At 51.7% G+C, this 18546-nt stretch overlaps 3 protein-coding genes and 1 pseudogene across 4 annotated transcripts; 1 reads left to right on the top strand and 3 right to left on the bottom strand.

The window, feature by feature from the left end:
- Window positions 1-2043: 2043 nt before the first annotated feature.
- Catsperq (catsper channel auxiliary subunit theta) lies at window positions 2044-4236 on the bottom strand. Its single transcript, XM_075963987.1, has 6 exons — window positions 4225-4236; window positions 3314-3464; window positions 3014-3108; window positions 2719-2914; window positions 2464-2549; window positions 2044-2226 (listed from the first exon to the last, which is right to left on the bottom strand). Exons 1-6 carry the CDS (start codon window positions 4234-4236, stop codon window positions 2044-2046), a joined length of 723 nt encoding a protein of 240 aa, XP_075820102.1.
- A 104-nt stretch (window positions 4237-4340) lies between these two features.
- On the bottom strand, window positions 4341-7269 carry Fbxl6 (F-box and leucine rich repeat protein 6). The gene is made up of 9 exons (XM_075959662.1): window positions 6847-7269; window positions 6434-6592; window positions 6244-6307; window positions 5850-5981; window positions 5661-5768; window positions 5467-5580; window positions 5158-5389; window positions 4835-5081; window positions 4341-4587 (listed from the first exon to the last, which is right to left on the bottom strand). The coding sequence occupies exons 1-9, from the start codon at window positions 7236-7238 to the stop codon at window positions 4437-4439; spliced, it is 1599 nt and encodes a 532-aa protein (XP_075815777.1). The 5' UTR covers window positions 7239-7269; the 3' UTR covers window positions 4341-4436.
- Window positions 7270-7347: 78 nt separating this feature from the next.
- Slc52a2 (solute carrier family 52 member 2) lies at window positions 7348-9817 on the top strand. 2 transcript variants are annotated; one of them, XM_075959664.1, is made up of 5 exons: window positions 7348-7746; window positions 7821-8055; window positions 8141-9029; window positions 9122-9245; window positions 9350-9817. In XM_075959664.1, the coding sequence occupies exons 2-5, from the start codon at window positions 7926-7928 to the stop codon at window positions 9560-9562; spliced, it is 1356 nt and encodes a 451-aa protein (XP_075815779.1). In that variant the 5' UTR covers window positions 7348-7746; window positions 7821-7925; the 3' UTR covers window positions 9563-9817. The 2 variants fall into 2 exon arrangements, with proteins under 2 accessions (XP_075815779.1, XP_075815778.1); XM_075959663.1 differs by having other exon boundaries at window positions 7352-7707.
- A 7606-nt stretch (window positions 9818-17423) lies between these two features.
- Window positions 17424-17940, bottom strand: LOC142842990 (cytochrome c oxidase subunit 6B1-like; annotated as a pseudogene).
- Between the last annotated feature and the right edge of the window lie 606 nt (window positions 17941-18546).

Raw genomic sequence — 18546 nt, forward strand, 5'->3', positions numbered from 1 at the left:
TCAGGCCTGACTCCCCTTCAGGCTTTCTCCCATCCCGGTCACCAGCCCCAGTGCCCAGGCCAGAAACCCTGGGCCATACAAGAAGCAGCTTTGCTTCCCAGGCTCTACCTATCCAGTAAATCATTCAAGCTGTGACCCCAGCTGACTCCTCTCTGCAGTTCCTGAAGTCTCAGTGTCCCCACTGCTCACAGAGCTTCTCATTGAGCTTCCCAGCCATTTTCCATTAGCGTGGCTAACAGTTTGGGATTTTCCAAGGACATTTTCTGTCCAGCATCCTTTCTTCCCTATCCCTTCTCCTCTCTGTTTTCTTCCTTTCTTCCTTTTTTTTTGTCCCAACAGATTGATGGAGCCTATGCCTTGCACACGCCAGGCAAGCATTCCACTGTGAGCTATATCCTACACTCCAGATCCCTTATTAACTTTTTTTCTTTTTTCCGAGACAGAATCTCATTTTGTAACCCAAACTACCTCCACCTCCTGGGTGCTATGATTATGCCTAGCCCCTTAGTAACTTTTATTGCTATTGTTGAAACAGGGTCTCATGTAGCCCACGGCTGATACTCACAATGTATCAGAGGATGACCATGAACTTCTGGTCTTCTTGCTTCTATCCTCCAAAAGCTGGGATTACAGGTATGTGCCAGCAAGTCCCGCTCCTTAAGATTTGAACAAGGAGTCCATATTTTCTTCCTCCCTCCTCCCCCGTCCCCCGCCCTGAGACAGGGTTTCTCTGTGTAACAGCCCTGGCTGTCCTGGAACTTGCTCTGTAGACCAGGCTGGCTTCGAACTCACAGAGATCTGCCTGCCTCTGCCTCCTAAGTGCTGAGATTAAAGACAACCACTAGGCAAGGCTCCATATTTTCATCTTGTGGCTCTAAAAATTACATAGCTAGGCCGGGCGGTGGTGGCGCACGCCTTTAATCCCAGCACTCGGGAGGCAGAGGCAGGTGGATCTCTGGGAGTTCGAGGCCAGCCTGGTCTACAAGAGCTAGTTCCAGGACAGGCTCCAAAACCACAGAGAAACCCTGTCTCGAAAAACAAAAAACAGGGGGCTGGAGAGATGGCTCAGAGGTTAAGAGCACTGACTGCTCTTCCTGAGGTCCTGAGTTCAATTCCCAGCAGCCACATGGTGGCTCACAACCATCTGTAATGAGATCTAGTGCCCCCTTCTGGCGAGTAGGTATATATGCAGACAGAACACTATATACTTAATAAATAAAAATTAAAAAAAAAACAACAACAACAACAAAAAAAAAAAACAAAAGAAAATTACATAGCTAGCCCTGGTCCCAGGGACACATGCCAACATGCTGACCACAGAGCCAGATGGACAGCAGTCCTCTGCTCCTGTGCCAGCCCTGGCATCAGGAGGCCTCAGGTGCCAGTATGGGAACTAGAGTGTCTGTCAGACAAGGGAGCTCCTACCAGAGACACAAAGCACAGGCCATGGTGGACCGGGCAGCTCTGTCAGACAAGGGAGCCCCAACCAGAGACACAAAGCATAGGCTATGGTGGACCGGACAGCTCAGCCGAGGACTCTGGGAGCCACGTGTGCCTAAGCACAGTCCTGTATATACCAGAAGGCCCAGGGCATATCGTCTGGCTCTGCCCCATATCATATCACTGCTGGCTGGACTAGAGGCAGGTGACTACCAGACAGACCAGTCATATTCTGACTCCTCGGCTTCATTGGTTAGCCCCAATTCAGTATTGCTGGCTAAGAGGGACAGGAAGTCCCAGCTTAGGGACTTCAGGCAATCAGAGGCCAGGTTTCATAGTTTCCTTGCTTCTTCCGACCCAAACTGTGGAATTTACTCCAGTAGTGGAGAAGATGGGATTATCAGGCCCTAGAAGGTTGTGCTAGGGGAAGACCCTTAAAGGAAGCCCCCTCAAAAACAAACAACAGAAAACCACCTGGCTGGAGGTTGAAGCAGCTTTAGTAAGAGGAAGGCTAGTAGGTGGGGCTGGCTGGCAGTCCCTCCAGGACAGGGATAAGGGACAGCATAGGGAAAAGGAGTGTGGGGTGGGGTTCAGGCCCCAGAGTTAAACATCCAGGTCAGTGACACTTGGCTTAGTGTAGATTTGTGTTTTTCTCTGCACAATGCCAGGGCTAAAGGTGGCCCCCAGTGGCCAGTGGCGGACAACATGACGGTAGGAGGAGGCCAAGTAGTCAAAGTAGTTGATGTTGAGTTTCCGGGCGATGTGCCGACCCAGGAATTCCATTTGCTACAAGTAAGTGAGTGGCAGCCAGTTGTTCGTTCTCCAGATAGGAGAATCCCCACCAGCATGCTCTTACATACCCCTTCCTCTTCCCCGAGGAGGTCCCCTACCCCTGCCCCGAATCCACAGTGCTCCTGCCACCCTTAGCAGAGGGGAGGCCTCAAGGGAGGAAAAATAGCTCCATTCAAGAACTCTAAGCTAACTAAGTAGTTAGTATCTTTTGGGGGGGAGGGCAGGACCCACCTCATAGCGCTCTGACAGCTGTACCAGAACAAGTGGCTCTAGCTTGTGGCCACAAAGGACCAGCTGGAAGAAGCACCTGCCATAGACTGCCAATAGATGAGCAACTGAGCCAGGAACCTAACCTCCCAGAGCCTGGGGCGGGTAGGATGGTAGGGGCAGGACCTCCAAGGTGGGAGTGTCCAGATGGACTACTGGCCCCTCCCAGCTCCGAATCCACATCCCTCTCCCTCTCCCCTCTCCTATCCCAGGCATCACCGTCAGAGCTGAGTGCCAGGCGCACATAGACCAGATGCATAGGGCCCTGACACACAGTTCGGCCACTGATGGAGAAATGGTACATGCCGCGGGTGTGGTTCAGCACTAGGCGGCGCCGGGGGATTGAGGAAACCATGAGCCACAGGCCTATAGCCATGCCATATAGAAAAAAGCACCAGGTTTCCTGCTTCTGCACCTGTAGGCATCAAGGATTAACAGGGAGGTGAGCTCTGGCTGGAGCTTCTGTGCGGCCCTCATGCCAAGGGAGAGGGGAGTGGGGTGCAGGAGTTCTGACCGTTTGCAGGATGCCAGAGCAGACCAAGACAAGGCAGACGATGAAGAGCAGCGTCCCCTTCCAGAGCGTGTCCAGGTAGTACTCGAGCACAAACACTGAGGACAGCATGGCCCAGCACATGAGGACAGCCCGGAGCTGCCCCCAGCTGTTGGACAGGGCCAAGGGGATCCTCCCAGTGGAGGTTCTCCATGCTACTACAGTGTCGCCCCCCAAGTGCACCTGCCTGCCTACCCTCACCCACCCAGCTTCAGCCAGCCTCTCCACTTGGGGGAACCTGGCCATGCCCAGTCCCCTGCCCACCATCTGGCTGCTGCTGCTTGAAGGGGTAAAAGCTGTTGCTCTTGAGGCGATTGGCTAAGTGACGCTCAGTAGAGAAGAGTCCTACGGCCCAGAGCTGGAAGCGTGTGGCAAAGACAGACGTGGGGAGGCCAGTGGTCTGCTCCTTGGGGACCTAGTTAGGTAGAAGTAGTCAGCATACAGCTCGCCCACTGCCCGACCATCCACTGTCTATATACAGGGCTCCCACCCGAGACAATTCCAGGGCTGCAGTTCAGGACGGAGCAGGAGCTGCCAGACAACAGCGGGGCCGGGAAGTAGATAACAGTCTAGGCTGAGCTGCCTGGGTTCTAGAAGTTCACGGTAAAGGATTCTAGAAGGGGCTATTCTATTGACCACACCTTTCTAGTGAGTATGCACTCTCTGGCCAGTCTCCATGACGTGGTGGGCAGCGTGGCTTCCTCATGGCTAGACAGCCTAAGCCACTGTTGCCAACGTTATCAACTCACGGATTCTGGTGGCTGATAACGGCCTCTGTGCCTTCTTTTCACCATTTATTTATTTATTTATTTGGTTTTTCGAGACTGGGTTTCTTTGTAGCTTTGGAGCCTATCCTGGAACTAGCTCTTGTAGACCAGGCTGGCCTCGAACTCACCTGCCTCTGCCTCCCGAGTGCTGGGATTAAAGGTGTGCGCCACCACCGCCTGGCTCTTTTCACCATTTCATACCTCACTCCCTACCCTATCCTCAGATAACTGTGTCCCAAGGGTGCAATTCACAGTCCAAGAGTCAAACCCTGCAGTGAGCAGACACAGCAAACCCTTGGGCTAGGAGACCTAAGGGCCATTCCCACATACACAGGCCTAGGATGCTGTAGTCACTCTGTCAGGTATGACCCCTGATTTTCACCCAACAACTTACTCTAAGGACTGTACATGTTGGTCCATGCTTGTAAATCCATCACCTGGGAGGCTGAGATAGGTGGACCTGCTGTGAGTGTAAGGTCAGCCTGAGCTAGCATGAACAGAATCTCAAATAAAACAAGGGACCATACAGAATGCTTAAAAATACTTTATTGTAACAAAAGCTTGAACGTCTGCAAGTGAAAGGGGGCAGGGCAAAGCTGGTTGGTGTCCAGTTAAGTGGACTATCTGGAGGACAGCGGGCTCGTAAGCAGCTGTTCTAGACACCACTGAACTTCCTCCAGACCCCGGTAGGCACGCTTCAGTCCCCTGGGGAGGCACCGGCAGGACTCCAGATTGAGAAACAGCAGCCCTGGGCAACTGCTAATCACAGAACTGTGGAACAGGCAGGCCGTGGGAAAGTGAGCTGTTGACCAGGGAGCCTTGTCTGTCCTCACTCTACACCAGGCCTATGACCTCGAGCCACCCAGGCCTAAGTCTAGTTCTCCTGATGTCCCCAAGCAGGAGTCTGACCTACACTCATCTTGGCCCCTGGAAAAGTGAAACGAGGGAGACCACCTCTGGTTCCCCAAGTCAGAGAAGCAAGTACAACGTTCACAGAACTAGAGAAAGAGGCACTGACCTGACTGTGCTTGGTGTAACTCGGGTACCCCTGAGGTTGAGGGAGCACAAGGCTGGACGTAAGTCCCCAGAGGTACCAGAGAAAACGGCTAGGGCCTGTTCCAGGTCTCTCTCGCTGAAGCCTTGGCCACTGATGTCAAGCTCCCTGAGGCTGTGATACCACTTCTGGGTCAACAGGGGGCTGCCTTTCTTAGCCAGAGTCAGCCCGTCAGACATGCCGTAGAGGCCCAGGTACAGCTGTTCCAGCTCTGCGAGGAGAGAACTGGGTGTGAACAGCAGGCAGTCAGTGAGCCCCTCTCCACCTACCACACCAGGCCAGCTGACCTTGACATGGTAAATCACAAAGGCCAGCAGGTGTGATCCTAGCACAGCCGCGAAGATCCAGCAGGCGCAGCTTGGGAGAGCAATGGAGCAGGCGGCCCAGAACCTCATTGCTCACAAAGCTGCAGGTGGAGCCAGCCAGGCAGAGCTCCTCAAGGCTGGGGAAGCCTGGTCCCTGGGGCACCCCTCGTCCACAAGGCTTGGGAAGCCAGATCAGATTTAGCAGTCGTAGCACCTGGGAGTTGGGAGGAGGGATAGGCTGCAGACAGGTCGGCGGCGAATGGCAAGTGAGGGAAGGTAGGGCATGGATACCTGTAGCCGGGGGCAGGCTTTCTGCAGAGCCTCTACAGGCAGCTGCAGGGGCGTACTGTTGCAGCTCATGCCAGTGCTGACCTCCAGGACCTGAAGCTGGGGGCAGCAGCTGCCCTGTAATGGTGGGGAAGCACACTAGGTCAAAAGGCCTGGCAATTCCCACGCAGCTCTGCCCCTGCCCATCCCCAACCTACCAGCAGCGCACCCAAGATGGCTGTCGTCTGGGAACTGTAGGTCAGCCACAGCTTCCGCATTCGGGACCCTGCCTCCTCCAAGAAGCTCACCACAGCTGTGGACTCTACCTAGGGATCCAGTACAGGGTTGTGTGTGTCACCTCAGAAGGGCCGAGGCTTTTGCAGGGCCCCTTGGGACTCAGGACTCACCATGGAATGGTGTAGGTCCAGGCTGTGGAGCTGGTGGCAGGCTTTGGCTAACATGACCAGGGTGTCAGCAGTCACACTGTGGCAGTCTGAAAGCTTGAGGAAGGTGAGCCGGGGGCAGAACTTGCTAACCAGCTGTGGCAAGAGAGAGGCCATGTGGGGATGGGGAGGGAGGTCCTGACAAGTCTATCCTGTGGCCCAGCTATGACTCCATTCTGTCCATGCCAGGCCCACTTGGGTGCCTTTTCCTCTGGCAACTTCCTACCTAAGGTGTCAGCAAGACAGAACTGGGCAGGCAGACAGGCAGACATCTCTGTGGGGCAGCACCAGGGCAACTCCCCGAGAGTGGGCAACACAGATGTTACAGCTGGTGTTCAGGGCAGGCTCAAGTTCTCACCTCCAACACAGGGCGTACTTGAGACTTCCAATGGATGAGGGTCAATCTCTGGAGCTGTGAGAACCTGGGCGACAGCAAGGCCCAGCTGTACTAGAGTCCTCATGCCCCTCCGGCCAACGTCCTCCCTTCCCAACACTGACGCACGGAGGCACTGGTAGAGCAAGGGAATGAGATGACAAGGGACCCTCACCGATTGGGTATGAGCCACTCCAGGGAAGCAAGGAGCTTCTTCTCTGCCTTAAGGTTGCCCTTGGCAGCCCGGCCAACCAGCGGGGGTGACAGGGTCACAGTGTGCCAGAGTGAAGGATGGGAGGTGGCTTCATGCCAACGGCGGCAAACGCGTGCAGCCCTAGGAGAAGAAACAGTTCGCTGAGAGTGTATGACTTTTCGTGAGCGATGCCTACAATAAAGTGTCTTAGAAGCAGCATATCTGCCCTGGCAACTTGCAGTGCAGCGGTCTCAAAGCCAGGCTTCGGGGGCTCCAAGTGGAGACAGGTGCCGGAGCACTCGTGTATGCCCGTTGAGATGCTCTGCCCTCTGCCTTGCCGCTCAACCCGCTCAATGGGCCAGTCCCTACCCCGGCAGGCGCTGTTGTTAGTGTACCTGCCAAGAAACGGCATGGGCCCATGAGCCGCAACCAACAACCCAAAAATATGCACCAGGACTTCTAAGGGAATACGGTCTCCCCAGCCGGAGTCCGGGCCCTGATCGGGCGACGGCTCAGGTCGGGGCTTAACCCTGGGCTTGGCTGCCGCTGTGGGGCCGCGAGTCTGAGGTCTCGGAGCGCGGCGAGGGGCGCGCCTGTGCGCACGAGCACGGGTAGGTTCTAAGTCCGGCAGCACGAGCAGCATGCTGTCCGCTTGCAGCAGGTGGTATCCAGAACCGCGAGGTGCCAGCTTGTCCCACCACCAGTCCTCGGCCGAGCGGGCTCGCGCATCGGCCCGCTTGGAGCCTCGAGCTCGACGCCGAACTCGCCCAGAGGATACAGGAGCCATAGCTCCGGTACCTCCGCAAAAGCGGAAGGTGGGTGTGTGGGCTTGGAGGAAGAGGCGTGGCCGAGGCCTCGGGCCTTCCACTACTTTTTGCTTCCGGGGGCGGGACTTCCGCTGTGAGTCTAGCGGATTTGAGGGCGTCTTCATCCAGTCCCGGAGCTCGGGTTTGGCTGTGTCCCGAATCAAGCGGCGTGTGCTGGGCGGGCAGCTTCTGCCCCACGCCCCTGATGCACAGCGCTCGGTGGTGGAGCCCTGGGTAAAGCCAGCCAGCCACGCCCCTCGCCGACCCGCGCCGGCTGCAGTGGAGTTCGCCGTGGTCCTGATTAGGTTTAGCAGTGCCGAGACTTCATTCTACTCAAGCACCAGAGACTTCTCCTTCGCTGGTCGTCCTGCCGGGAGCCACGCTTTAGGCCAGCTTCTTGCTCTCCCGCTTGCCAGTCTTGCTCTGTGGGGTCCCGGTGCATGCTTCTTGGTACGTGCAGCTCCTGATCTATCTGCCGCCTCCCTCCAGGTACCTTGGTCTTGCCATCTATTTACCTGAGACCCCGGTTCTGTCCACTCGCCTAAAATTTTGTCTCCCTCCAGCTGGAAGAGGTTTGGCTCCTAGAGTAGCCAGGGAAGCTTCGGACCTACGTGGTGACGAGTGGACTGTTAACCTGCGCTTTGTCCTGGAGGGCCCCCTTTGACCCAATGGCAGCACCTCCGCTGGGCCGACTGGTGCTGACCCATCTGTTCGTGGCTCTCTTCGGCATGGGCTCCTGGGCTGCGGTCAACGGGATCTGGGTAGAGCTGCCTGTAGTGACGAAAGAGCTCCCAGAGGGTGCGTGAAGTGGGTGGAGATGGGCCACAGGTGCTCTTTGTTCCTTAGTCTAGTGCGCTTACACGGTCTCCTCCCTCCATTGCAGGTTGGAGCCTCCCTTCGTACCTCTCTGTGCTTGTGGCGCTGGGGAACCTGGGTCTGCTGCTGGTGACCCTGTGGAGGCGTTTGGCCCGCGGCAAGGGCGAGCGGATCCCTATCCAAGTGGTGCAGGGACTAAGCGTAGTGGGCACAGCCCTGCTGGCCCTTCTGTGGAACCACGTGGCCCCAGTGGCAGGGCAGTCCCACTCTGTGGCCTTCCTCACGCTGACTTTTGTATTGTCACTGGCCTGCTGTGCTTCTAATGTCACTTTCCTGCCCTTCCTGAGCCACCTGCCCCCTTCCTTTTTACGCTCTTTCTTCCTGGGCCAGGGCCTAAGTGCCCTGTTGCCTTGTGTGCTAGCCCTGGTGCAGGGGGTGGGCCGCCTTGAGTGTCTGCCCGTGCTGGCCAATGATACCACTGGGCCTCCTATCCAGCTGTCCCCCATCAATTTCCCCGAGCGCTTTTCTGCCACCACTTTCTTCTGGGTTATGACTGCCCTTCTGGGCACTTCTGCTGCTGCCTTCCAAGGTCTCCTGTTACTACTGCCATCTTCATCCTCTGTCCCCACGGTGGATGCAGGGCTTCAGATAGGAACACCAGGAACAGAGGAGGAAGAGGAAGAGGAAGAAGAGGTCTCACCGTTGCAGGAACCACCAGGCCAGGTGGCAGACACTGCTCCCAGCCCAGACCCTAAGGCCCATCAGCTGTTCTCTTCCCGAAGTGCCAGTCTACTGGGGCTGCTGGCTGTCACCAATGCTCTGACCAACGGTGTGCTGCCTGCTGTACAGAGCTTTTCCTGCCTGCCCTACGGGCGCCTAGCCTACCACTTGGCTGTCGTACTGGGTAGCTCCGCCAACCCCCTTGCCTGTTTTCTGGCCATGGCAGTGCTGTGCAGGTGCCCATGGGTCCCAAGCCCCGGTGGGGAGGAACCTGAGGTCAGCCAGGGCCTGGGACAGCCAGTCCTGAATTTCAGCCCATCCTTGGCAGGTCTCTGGCAGGGCTGTATGGTCTGTCTATTCTGGGCATGTTCTTTGGAGCCTACCTGATGACACTGGCAGTCTTAAGTCCCTGTCCTCCTCTGGTGGGCACCTCTGCAGGTGTGGTCCTTGTGGTAAGTAGAATGGAGAGATGAAGCAGGAATAGGGCTTGTCTCGGAGCAGGGGGACTTCACATTTAGCCTGCTGCTGCAGACCTCCCCTCTACCCCCACTTTCAGGTGCTCTCGTGGGTACTGTGTGCGGGCGTGTTCTCATACGTCAAGGTGGCGATCAATTCCCTGCTGCACAGTGGAGGCCGGCCAGCACTGCTTGCAGCTGGTGTGGCTATCCAGGTGGGCTCTCTGCTGGGTGCCATTACCATGTTCCCTCTCACCAGCATCTATCCAGTATTTCAGAGTGTAAAGGACTGTGCGGACCAGTGTGGCCCCTGAACCTGGGACATGTGGGACTTACTTCAGCTCACTTGTCTCCCCCTGGAGATCGCCACAGTGACTGAGTCCGGTGGCCCAAGGTGGCCTCTCTACTCACAGATACACTCATGGATATTGTACACTCCGTAAGAGACCTGGCTTTTGAGAAAAGACCAGGGTGAGGACCAAAGAGCAGGCCTGGAGCCAGGGGCAGGTTAGGGCCATGGCCTACACCCTGGGATCTTTGCGGGCTTTTCAGAATAAAACGTCATCTTTATCCGGTGAGTTGTTAATCCCACAGCACAGCTCCCTGTACCAGGTCAACTTCCCTCTGAAGGAGTAGAGGGTGTCTGATCTTGTGGAACTGGAGTTACACACTGCTCTGAGCTGCCACGAAGATGCTGGGAATTGAGCCCAGGTCCTCTGGAACAGCAGTAAGTGCTCTTAACCACTGAGCCTCCTCTCCAGCCCCCGGTGTTGGCTTTTAAGGTTCTAGCCCTCTCAGGATCTATCAGCTTGAGGGCCTTGCTTACCAGTCCTCCCAGCTACCATCTTTCAGTTTTCCGCTCCTGCAGTCAGAGCCCCCAGGTCCTCTGTTCAGGAAGAGGTGTAGTAGCTGTCCTTGACCCAAACTTGTTATCTTCAGAATAGGGTCATTTCTGGGCTGGGCGGTTCAGGCTCTCACACAAAGGGCTGGAACCTCAGGTAGAACTGGAGAGGCCATGCCAGGGCAAGTGCCTGACTTTCTGCCTTCTTTACATATTATGGCAGAGAGAGGCCTGTCGGGGAGGCAGGACACCAAGTGTGTCCCAGTGTGACTAGAGTGGTGTGACGCCTCAGTCTCACAGGAGTTCAGGGGGGATGGTGATTCCCACCAACCCTTGCTGTCCGGTCCTTTCAGATGATCCTTCTAAGCAGAAGCCTTTTGTCCTTGCCTTGGCCTCCTGGCTTTGTTGTCCTTCCCTGGGCCCTCATACCTTGTCAGGACCCCTTGAGCAGGAGGACCTCCCTGTTTCCTGTGACTCAGATAGATGTTGGCGCAGATAAGCGGGGGTGGCTTGGCAAGGTGGGCAGGTGCTGAGGGCCTGCAGGGGTGAGGGCGCTATGCAGGGGTGTCTGAAGAACTCTTGAGCCAGTGACCCTCTTCCCCTTTTGTACTCTGCCCTTGTCCCTGGTCAGCACCCATGCCGGGGGCCCACACTCTGTCCACCTGAGGCTAGAGACTGGTAGGGCTACCTCCAAGCTCCTTTTTTTGGTTTCCTCAGGTCAGTAATCAAACGGCCTCAGCCCTGAGTTCCCACATGTATCATCTATGCAAGGTATGCTAGCCCAAGGGTCATAGGTCAGCATGGCCCTTCAGATATGTGTGGTCTGCTAGAGAAAAGGGGGCGGGTGCCCCAGATCCTAGCCAGCCTGAGCCAGAAGTGGGCAGTTTGAGGAAACCACTGCTCTTTGAAGTTCTAATACCTTCCTGTCCTACCACAGAAAGCTGGGCAAGGGTCAAAATAACACAGGGTAGAAAACAAGTCCAGGATGAAGGCAAGGCTGTGTGCCAACTCCCTGGGTATTTATGAGGGACAGGACAGCCCAACATTCAAGTCTCCAAGACTTCCTGTGTCAGAAGGCAAACCCTGGGGTACTGAGCCACCCTACACTCTGTGCCACCACTATGTAGTAATATGGAGCGGCGGCTGGGCTGCGTCCCCAAATCCCCAGCCGCCTGGCTCTGCCCGGCTAGCTTATGCCCCAAATAATTACACGGACACTGGTATTCTTTTAAACACTGCTCTGGCCCATTTCTAATCATCTGTGTAGCGCCCCTAGGTGCGCTTACCGGGAAGATTCTAGCCTAAGTCCATCCTGGGTTGGAGCTTCATAGCGTGCGTCTTCCCTGGAGCAGGTAGCATGGCGTGTCTCTCTGAGGTGTCTGCTCCCGAGAGCAGAGCTGCGGAGTCTGACCTCACTTCCTCTTCCTCCCAGCCTTCCCTTCTGTTTACTCCACCCACCTAAGGGTGGGCCTATCAAATGGGCCTAGCAGTTTCTTTATTGCTTAAACAATGAAATCAACAGATTGATATGACACTCCCACATCACTTCCCCTTTTTCTGTTTAAACAAAAAAGAAAGGCTTTAACTTCAACCTAGCAAAATTACATATAACAAAACAGTTATCAAGTAAAAGTTACATCAGAAACATTTATACATATAACAAAATTGACCGTAAATCTCTATCAATAAAGCAAAATCTATACTAATGCAAATTATTCATGTCTATATCATATCCCCCTTTAAATGTAAAAGAACATTTATAAACAATTTTTGGGAACATGGGCGCAGTTTTTTCTCTCCAAACTGCTTCCTGCTGAATGGGGGCGTCGTTAATGATTTTAGGGTGTAACCTGTGTGCCAGGTTTCATCTCAGTTGGCAGTTGAGCAAAGCAATTTTCTGAAGATGTTCACAGCAACCCTTCAGGAGGACGTGGTCCATCATACCAAATCGAATAGAAGAAATCCATAGAGTCTCATCCTCTGTGAAAACAAAAGAAGAATCTCTTTTCCAAAGTATCATATCCTTAGATCCAAATTCTGAAGTCATACCCTCATGATATCCGTTCTGGTTCCACTGGGCAGCCCATATAATGAAATGTCTCTCTGTACTTAGCTCCTTCACAGTCAAAAATTTTAAAGAAAACACAATGTACATAATCCAGACTCTCTGTGAATTTTTCATTTTTTACGCGGCTTATTTTACTTTATTTCTTTTAATCTCTTAACTATCTGTACTCTGTCTCTTTAAAGACTTTACCTTTTTTTTTTAAATCATCAACTTTATTCTCTATATTCTTTTTTTTCTCTCTCCCAAGCCTACGTACATTCAACCAACAGTGTGACTCGTTTAGCGGTCTGAATCTGTCCTATTGTGAATCTGCAATTTTTTACTATCCAGGAGCACTTTTGATTTGCGCCTTTAAATCACTAGGCGCTTAAGAATCTAAGCTGTGACATTCCTAGGTTAACTTTTTGCTTTTTGAGCATATATCTGTAGACCAGGCTGTCTTTGAACTCTCAGAGATCCGCCTGTCTCTGCCTCCCAGGCATTGGGATTAAAGGTGTTTGCTACTACTTGAACTCACAGACATCTGTTTGTCTCTGCCTTTTAGGCACTGGGATTAAAGGCGTGTGCTACCACACCTTGAAGTCACAGAGGTCTATCTCCCTCTGCCTCCCAAGTGTTGGGATTAAAGGTGTGTACTAAGACACACAACAACTCTCTTCCTTTTTTTGTTTTTTGCTTTAAGAACTTCAACTTTCAGCTTGCATATATTTTTAACACACAGTAAACCATTTAGAAATTTTCTCTGTCTTTGAATCTCTCTTTACTGTATCTCTCTCTGTTTCTGACCACAAGAGCCTTTAATTTGCCAAGCAATATCAGTAGGACTAAAGGCGTGGCTTTGCCAGCTAGATCCAGTCCATTCCTTAGCTTTCCAGCCTCATGGCGGAAATACAGGCTGCAGCCATGTTTATAGCCACAACTGGCATTTCAAGGTCCTTGCCAACCAGAGAGCTACAACAGACAACACTCAAGTACTCTCTCGGTAGCCGGCCCTCCTGCCTCAAACAGTCAGAGTTTGCCCTGGCAGGATGGCCCAGAAAGCCGGCATTTTTAAACGGCAGCTTTTTTCCCGCTACGGCTGAAAACCGAAAAGCATGTGTTCATCTTTTCGTCAACACCATTTAAGTGTTTCGTGGCAGGACCTCTTAATGAGCTGCAGGTTTTGCAGCTGAAGCTGAGTCAGGAAGCCTCTCTTAGATGAGAGCGCTTGCTTGCCTCTAGCAAGCAGAGTAGACCCAAGAAATCGCTACTATCAATAAAACATGCTTTACTCTTTCCCAAGCTTTTTCAGGCTTTCTGTGGATTCAGTTGGCCCCTCGTCTGGGCGTCATTTGTAGTAATATGGAGCGGCGGCTGGGCTGCGTCCCCAAATCCCCAGCCGCCTGGCTCTGCCCGGCTAGCTTATGCCCCAAATAATTACACGGACACTGGTATTCTTTTAAACACTGCTCTGGCCCATTTCTAATCATCTGTGTAGCGCCCCTAGGTGCGCTTACCGGGAAGATTCTAGCCTAAGTCCCTCCTGGGTTGGAGCTTCATAGCGTGCGTCTTCCCTGGAGCAGGTAGCATGGCGTGTCTCTCTGAGGTGTCTGCTCCCGAGAGCAGAGCTGCGGAGTCTGACCTCACTTCCTCTTCCTCCCAGCCTTCCCTTCTGTTTACTCCACCCACCTAAGGGTGGGCCTATCAAATGGGCCTAGCAGTTTCTTTATTGCTTAAACAATGAAATCAACAGATTGATATGACACTCCCACATCACCACTAGGAATGTCCCCTTGGCCTTTAGAAGTCAGAAAAGGGCCATTTACGGGTAGCTTCTTTTCCCAGGTGTGAGATAGCCCGTGATGCAGGGATGAGTCTTGATGAAATAAGGCTTGCCCTGGGACTGAAAGACAACCACTCAGGTCTTGACCTCCCTGGGTTCTCAGCCCACTGGGTCCCCAATAGATGTGGCAGCCTTTCGTTCTTACCCAACCTGATTTGGGGACACAGAACAATCCTTTAAGGGCACCACACTTCAATTCAGAGGGATTTCCCCAACTTCTGTGACGCTGGAGGACAGCAAGGGAATGGAATATCAGCAGTTTAAGAACTAGTCGCTAGGGCAGATTTACCCCATCTTACCTCGAGGGGACCGTGGGCTGCCTTGCCTTTGCTCAAATGCTCACAGTCTCCAGGGCTCCAAATCTGGTAGTGCCCAGTATTCCTCTCCCTTCATTTTCTTTCCCCTCTACCACTGCTTCCTCCCTCCCTCCATTTTTCCCTTTCTTTTTCTCCCTCCCTCCCTCCCTCCTTCCCTCCCTTCCTTCCTTCCCTCCCTCCCTCCCTCCCTTCCTTCTTTCCTTCCGACAAGATTTCAAGTAGCCCAGGCTGGCTTCGAATTCGCTATGTAGCCGAGGATACTTCTGCCCTGAATGCCGGGACTACAGATGAGCACTGCCTTGCCAGATTACCCAGTCCTGGGAATTGAATTCGGAGCAATGCGGATGTTAGACAAGCCGTCTATGAACTGGGTTACATCCTTAGCCCCTTGTGTATATTTTTCTCTAATTCTTATCATTTGTGATTTTAACTCCAGAAGCAGGACTGGGGTATAGTTCAATGGTAGAGTTCTTGTCTAGAATGTGCAAGACTCTGAGTTTGGCCCCCAGGACTACAAAACAAAAACATTTCTGTATGATAATGGTTGTTGGAGAGAGTATGGGGGATGCTTAATGGGTCTAAAGTTTGCTCTGAAAGATGAAAGAGTCATGGGGGTTTGGATGGTGGTGGTGCTTACACAACATTTTGAATGCCTTTTATGCCACTGACCTATACTTTGAAAGTGGTTAATCCCTAGCTCTTGGGAGGCAGAGGCAGGTAGGTCTCTGTCAATTCAAAGCCAGCCTGGTCTACACAGTGAGCTCCAGGATACCCAGGGCTTCATAGAGAGAACCTGTTTCAAAAATAAAACAAAAACAAAAAGTGATTAAGATAGTAAAGTTTTTGTTTTGTTTTGAGACAGCCTCCTATAGCTGAGCCTGGTTTCCTTGTTCTTTTGTTTGTTGAGATAGGGAGAGTCTCACTGTGTAGACCAGGCTGTCTCTGCTACTGGAGTGCTGGGATCAGAGGTGTGCGTCACCAGACTTTGCAAAAAGAATTATCTTTTGGTACCATCAAATACTTACAGAAGAAAGAACACCATAGATGGGATTTTCTTCAAAGTAACCTGCCAGCCGGATGTGGGACATGCCTGGTGTAAGATAGGCCTCAGCTGTTAGGACGAAATGGACATGTTCAAGATCTTATGCTATTTGGCCTAATTTTGTGTATGTTTAAAATACCATGTATTGGGGCTGGAGAGATGGCTCAGTGGTTAAGAGCATTGCCTGCTCTTCCAAAGGTCCTGAGTTCAATTCCCGGCAACCACATGGTGGCTCACAACCATCTGTAATGATGTCTGGTGCCCTCTTCTGGCCTGCAGACATACAGACAGAATATTGTATACATAGTAAATAAATAAATATTTAAAAATAAATAAATAAATAAAATACCATGTAATAAAAGCATGTGTTAAGCAGAAAAATACAATAGTGCAAAGCAGTAACTGTTGGTTTAGCGTAAAGGTGTTATTTGTATGATAGTTATAGATATTTATAATTATTTTATTTCATGTGTGTGATGCCTGGTGCCTACAGAGGCATGAGTCATCTCTGGCAGCTGCGACAGTCATGATAGAGAAGGATGAGATGAAGAAATGTAAGAGCAAAGTGTCTGTATATTGTTGAATTAATATGAATAGGAATTATACTTAGTTAGGCATGGTGGCACACTGCTTGAACCCCATCTACATAGTGAGTTATAAGCTAACCGGGAATACTCAGTGACATCCTGACAAAATGTATGTATATGGATGTTTAATTTAATCCAGAGAGAAAATTACCAACAAAATAACTTTAAAATGAAGAAGAAAATAACAAAAGAATTAAAATGGGCTTAGTATGGTGGCTCATGCCTTTAATTCCAGCAATTGGGAGCTAGAGGCAGTCAGACATCTGAGTTCAAGACCAGCCTTGTCTACAGAATGAGTTCCAGGACAGCTGGGGTTACATGGAGGGAAAAAAATTGAAGTGGTACAGTTGATCCAGATGTGGCGGCACATTCCTATAATCCCGCCCTTCAGTAGGGCTGAGGCAGCAGGATTGTCATGAGTTGGAAGCCAATCTGAGCTATAGGTGAGATCTTCTCTCAAACAACAAATAATCAAAAGGCACAGTTAGAAAAACATCTATTGCTGAGCAGTTGTGGCACACGCCTTTAATCCCAGCACTCAGGAGGCAGAGGTAGGTAGATCTCTGTGAGTTCGAGGCCAGCCTGGTCTACAAGAGCTAGTTCCAGGACAGGATCCAAAGCTACAGAGAAACCCTATCAAAGAAAGAAGGAAGGAAGGAAGGAAGGAACGAACAAATGACAGTAATGGGAGAACAGGAACAAAATATGTAAGGGACATGACAAGAGGCAGGCCTTTCCCTACCGGCAGCTGTAGTGGTGTGAGTGGACCGTGTGATCCAGCTAGACCTAATGTGTGCCCTTTCCCCCATGCACTATCTCCAGGATAGGCTGGCACACCACGGGACACACCTCAGCAAGTTTAGATTGGGATTGCATTCCTGGAAAAACCAGCACAAAAGAACAAATCAGGTTGACCCTGTCTTGAAGTCCACACCCATGCCCTTGGGTGTGTCTTACGTGTGCTTAACCTTTGTGCTTAGGTTTATATCTTAAAATATTAATTAAACCTGATTCTATTTAAAACAACAGTACAAGACAGACGCCCTTCTCCAGGGTGCTGGGGAGAGAATGGAGATGCTTAATGGGTCCAAAGTTTGCTTTGAAAGATTAAAGAGGCCGGGCGGTGGTGGCGCACGCCTTTAATCCCAGCACTCAGGAGGCAGAGACATGCGGATCTCTGTGAGTTCGAGGCCAGCCTGGTCTACAAGAGCTAGTGCCAGGACAGGCTCCAAAGCTACAGAGAAACCCTGTCTCGAAAAACTAAAAAAAAAAAGAAAGAAAGAAAGAGTCAACCAAGAAGTGCTGGTGCACACACCTTTAATACACTCAGGAGGCAGAGGTAAGCAGATCTCTGTGAGTTCGAGGCCAGCCTGGTCTACAAGAGCAAGTTTCAGGACAGCTAGGGCTGTTACACAGAGAAATCCTGTCTCGAAAAAGTAAAAGAAAGATGAAAGAGTCATTGGGGTTGGTGGTGGTGGTTACACAGCCTTCGAAATGGTTCTTTTTTTTTTTTTTAACTTTTCAGTGAAATTTTATTAGGTGCTGCATCATGATTCAGGGTCCCAGAGTAGGGACCATCATATACCCAGGTCCCCCTTTACTGCATGGGGAGAGGAGAGCGAACAGAGGAGAGGTGGGTGGAGCCAGGTCAGATCTTCCCAGGAAATGTGCCTTCTGCTCTCCGGTCATCCCAGGCTGAGACCCATGATACGGGGCAGAGGGACTTGTATACACGTCGGTACCACTCACACACGGAGACATCACCCCCTTTGCAGTCATTGCCTTCTCGCAGCGGTGGAAGTCCAGATAGTTCTGCCAGCAGTTCCTGGTCTGGTTCTGGTTTGGGAAGCGGCTGTCAAAGGGGGCAGTTTTGTAGTTCTTGATTTTGGTCTTGATGTCTTCAGCCATGGTGCTAATTCCTAAAGACTGCCCTGGAGCAGCAGTAGTTCAATGTGACCCTTAAGCAAAGGTGACAATGTCAGACGGGAAGCGGAATTCCTACCGGCCGGAAGCTGCGAGAGCTCGAAATGGTTCTTAAGCCACTGACCTATACTTTGAAAGTGGTTAATTCTCAGGCAGAGGCAGGTCTAGTCTACACAGTGAGCTCCAGGGTACCCAGGGCTACATAGAGAGACCCTGTCTCAAAAATAAGACAAAAATGGGGGGGCTGGAGAGATAGCTCAGTGGTTAAGAGCACTGTCTGCTCTTCCAGAGGACCTGAGTTCAATTCCCAGCAACCACATGGTGGCTCACAACCATCTGTAATGGGGTCTGGCGCCCTCTTCTGGCTTGCAGACATACACACAGACAGAATATTGTATACATAATAAATAAATAAATCTTAAAAAAAAATGAAAAGTGGGGGGCTGGAGAGATGGCTCAGAGGTTAAGAGCATTGCCTGCTCTTCCAAAGGTCCTGAGTTCAATTCCCAGCAACCACATGGTGGCTCACGACCATCTATAATGAGATCTGGTGCCCTCTTCTGGCATGCAGGCAGGTATGGAAGGAATGTTGTATACATAATAAATAAATAAATATTTTAAAAAAATGAAAAGTGATTAAGATAGTAAAGTTTTTGTTTTGTTTTGAGACAGCCTCCTATAGCTGAGCCTGGTTTCCT

The sequence above is a fragment of the Microtus pennsylvanicus genome, chromosome 2 (assembly GCF_037038515.1).
Source record: "Microtus pennsylvanicus isolate mMicPen1 chromosome 2, mMicPen1.hap1, whole genome shotgun sequence".
Classification (NCBI taxonomy): Eukaryota; Metazoa; Chordata; class Mammalia; order Rodentia; family Cricetidae; genus Microtus; species Microtus pennsylvanicus.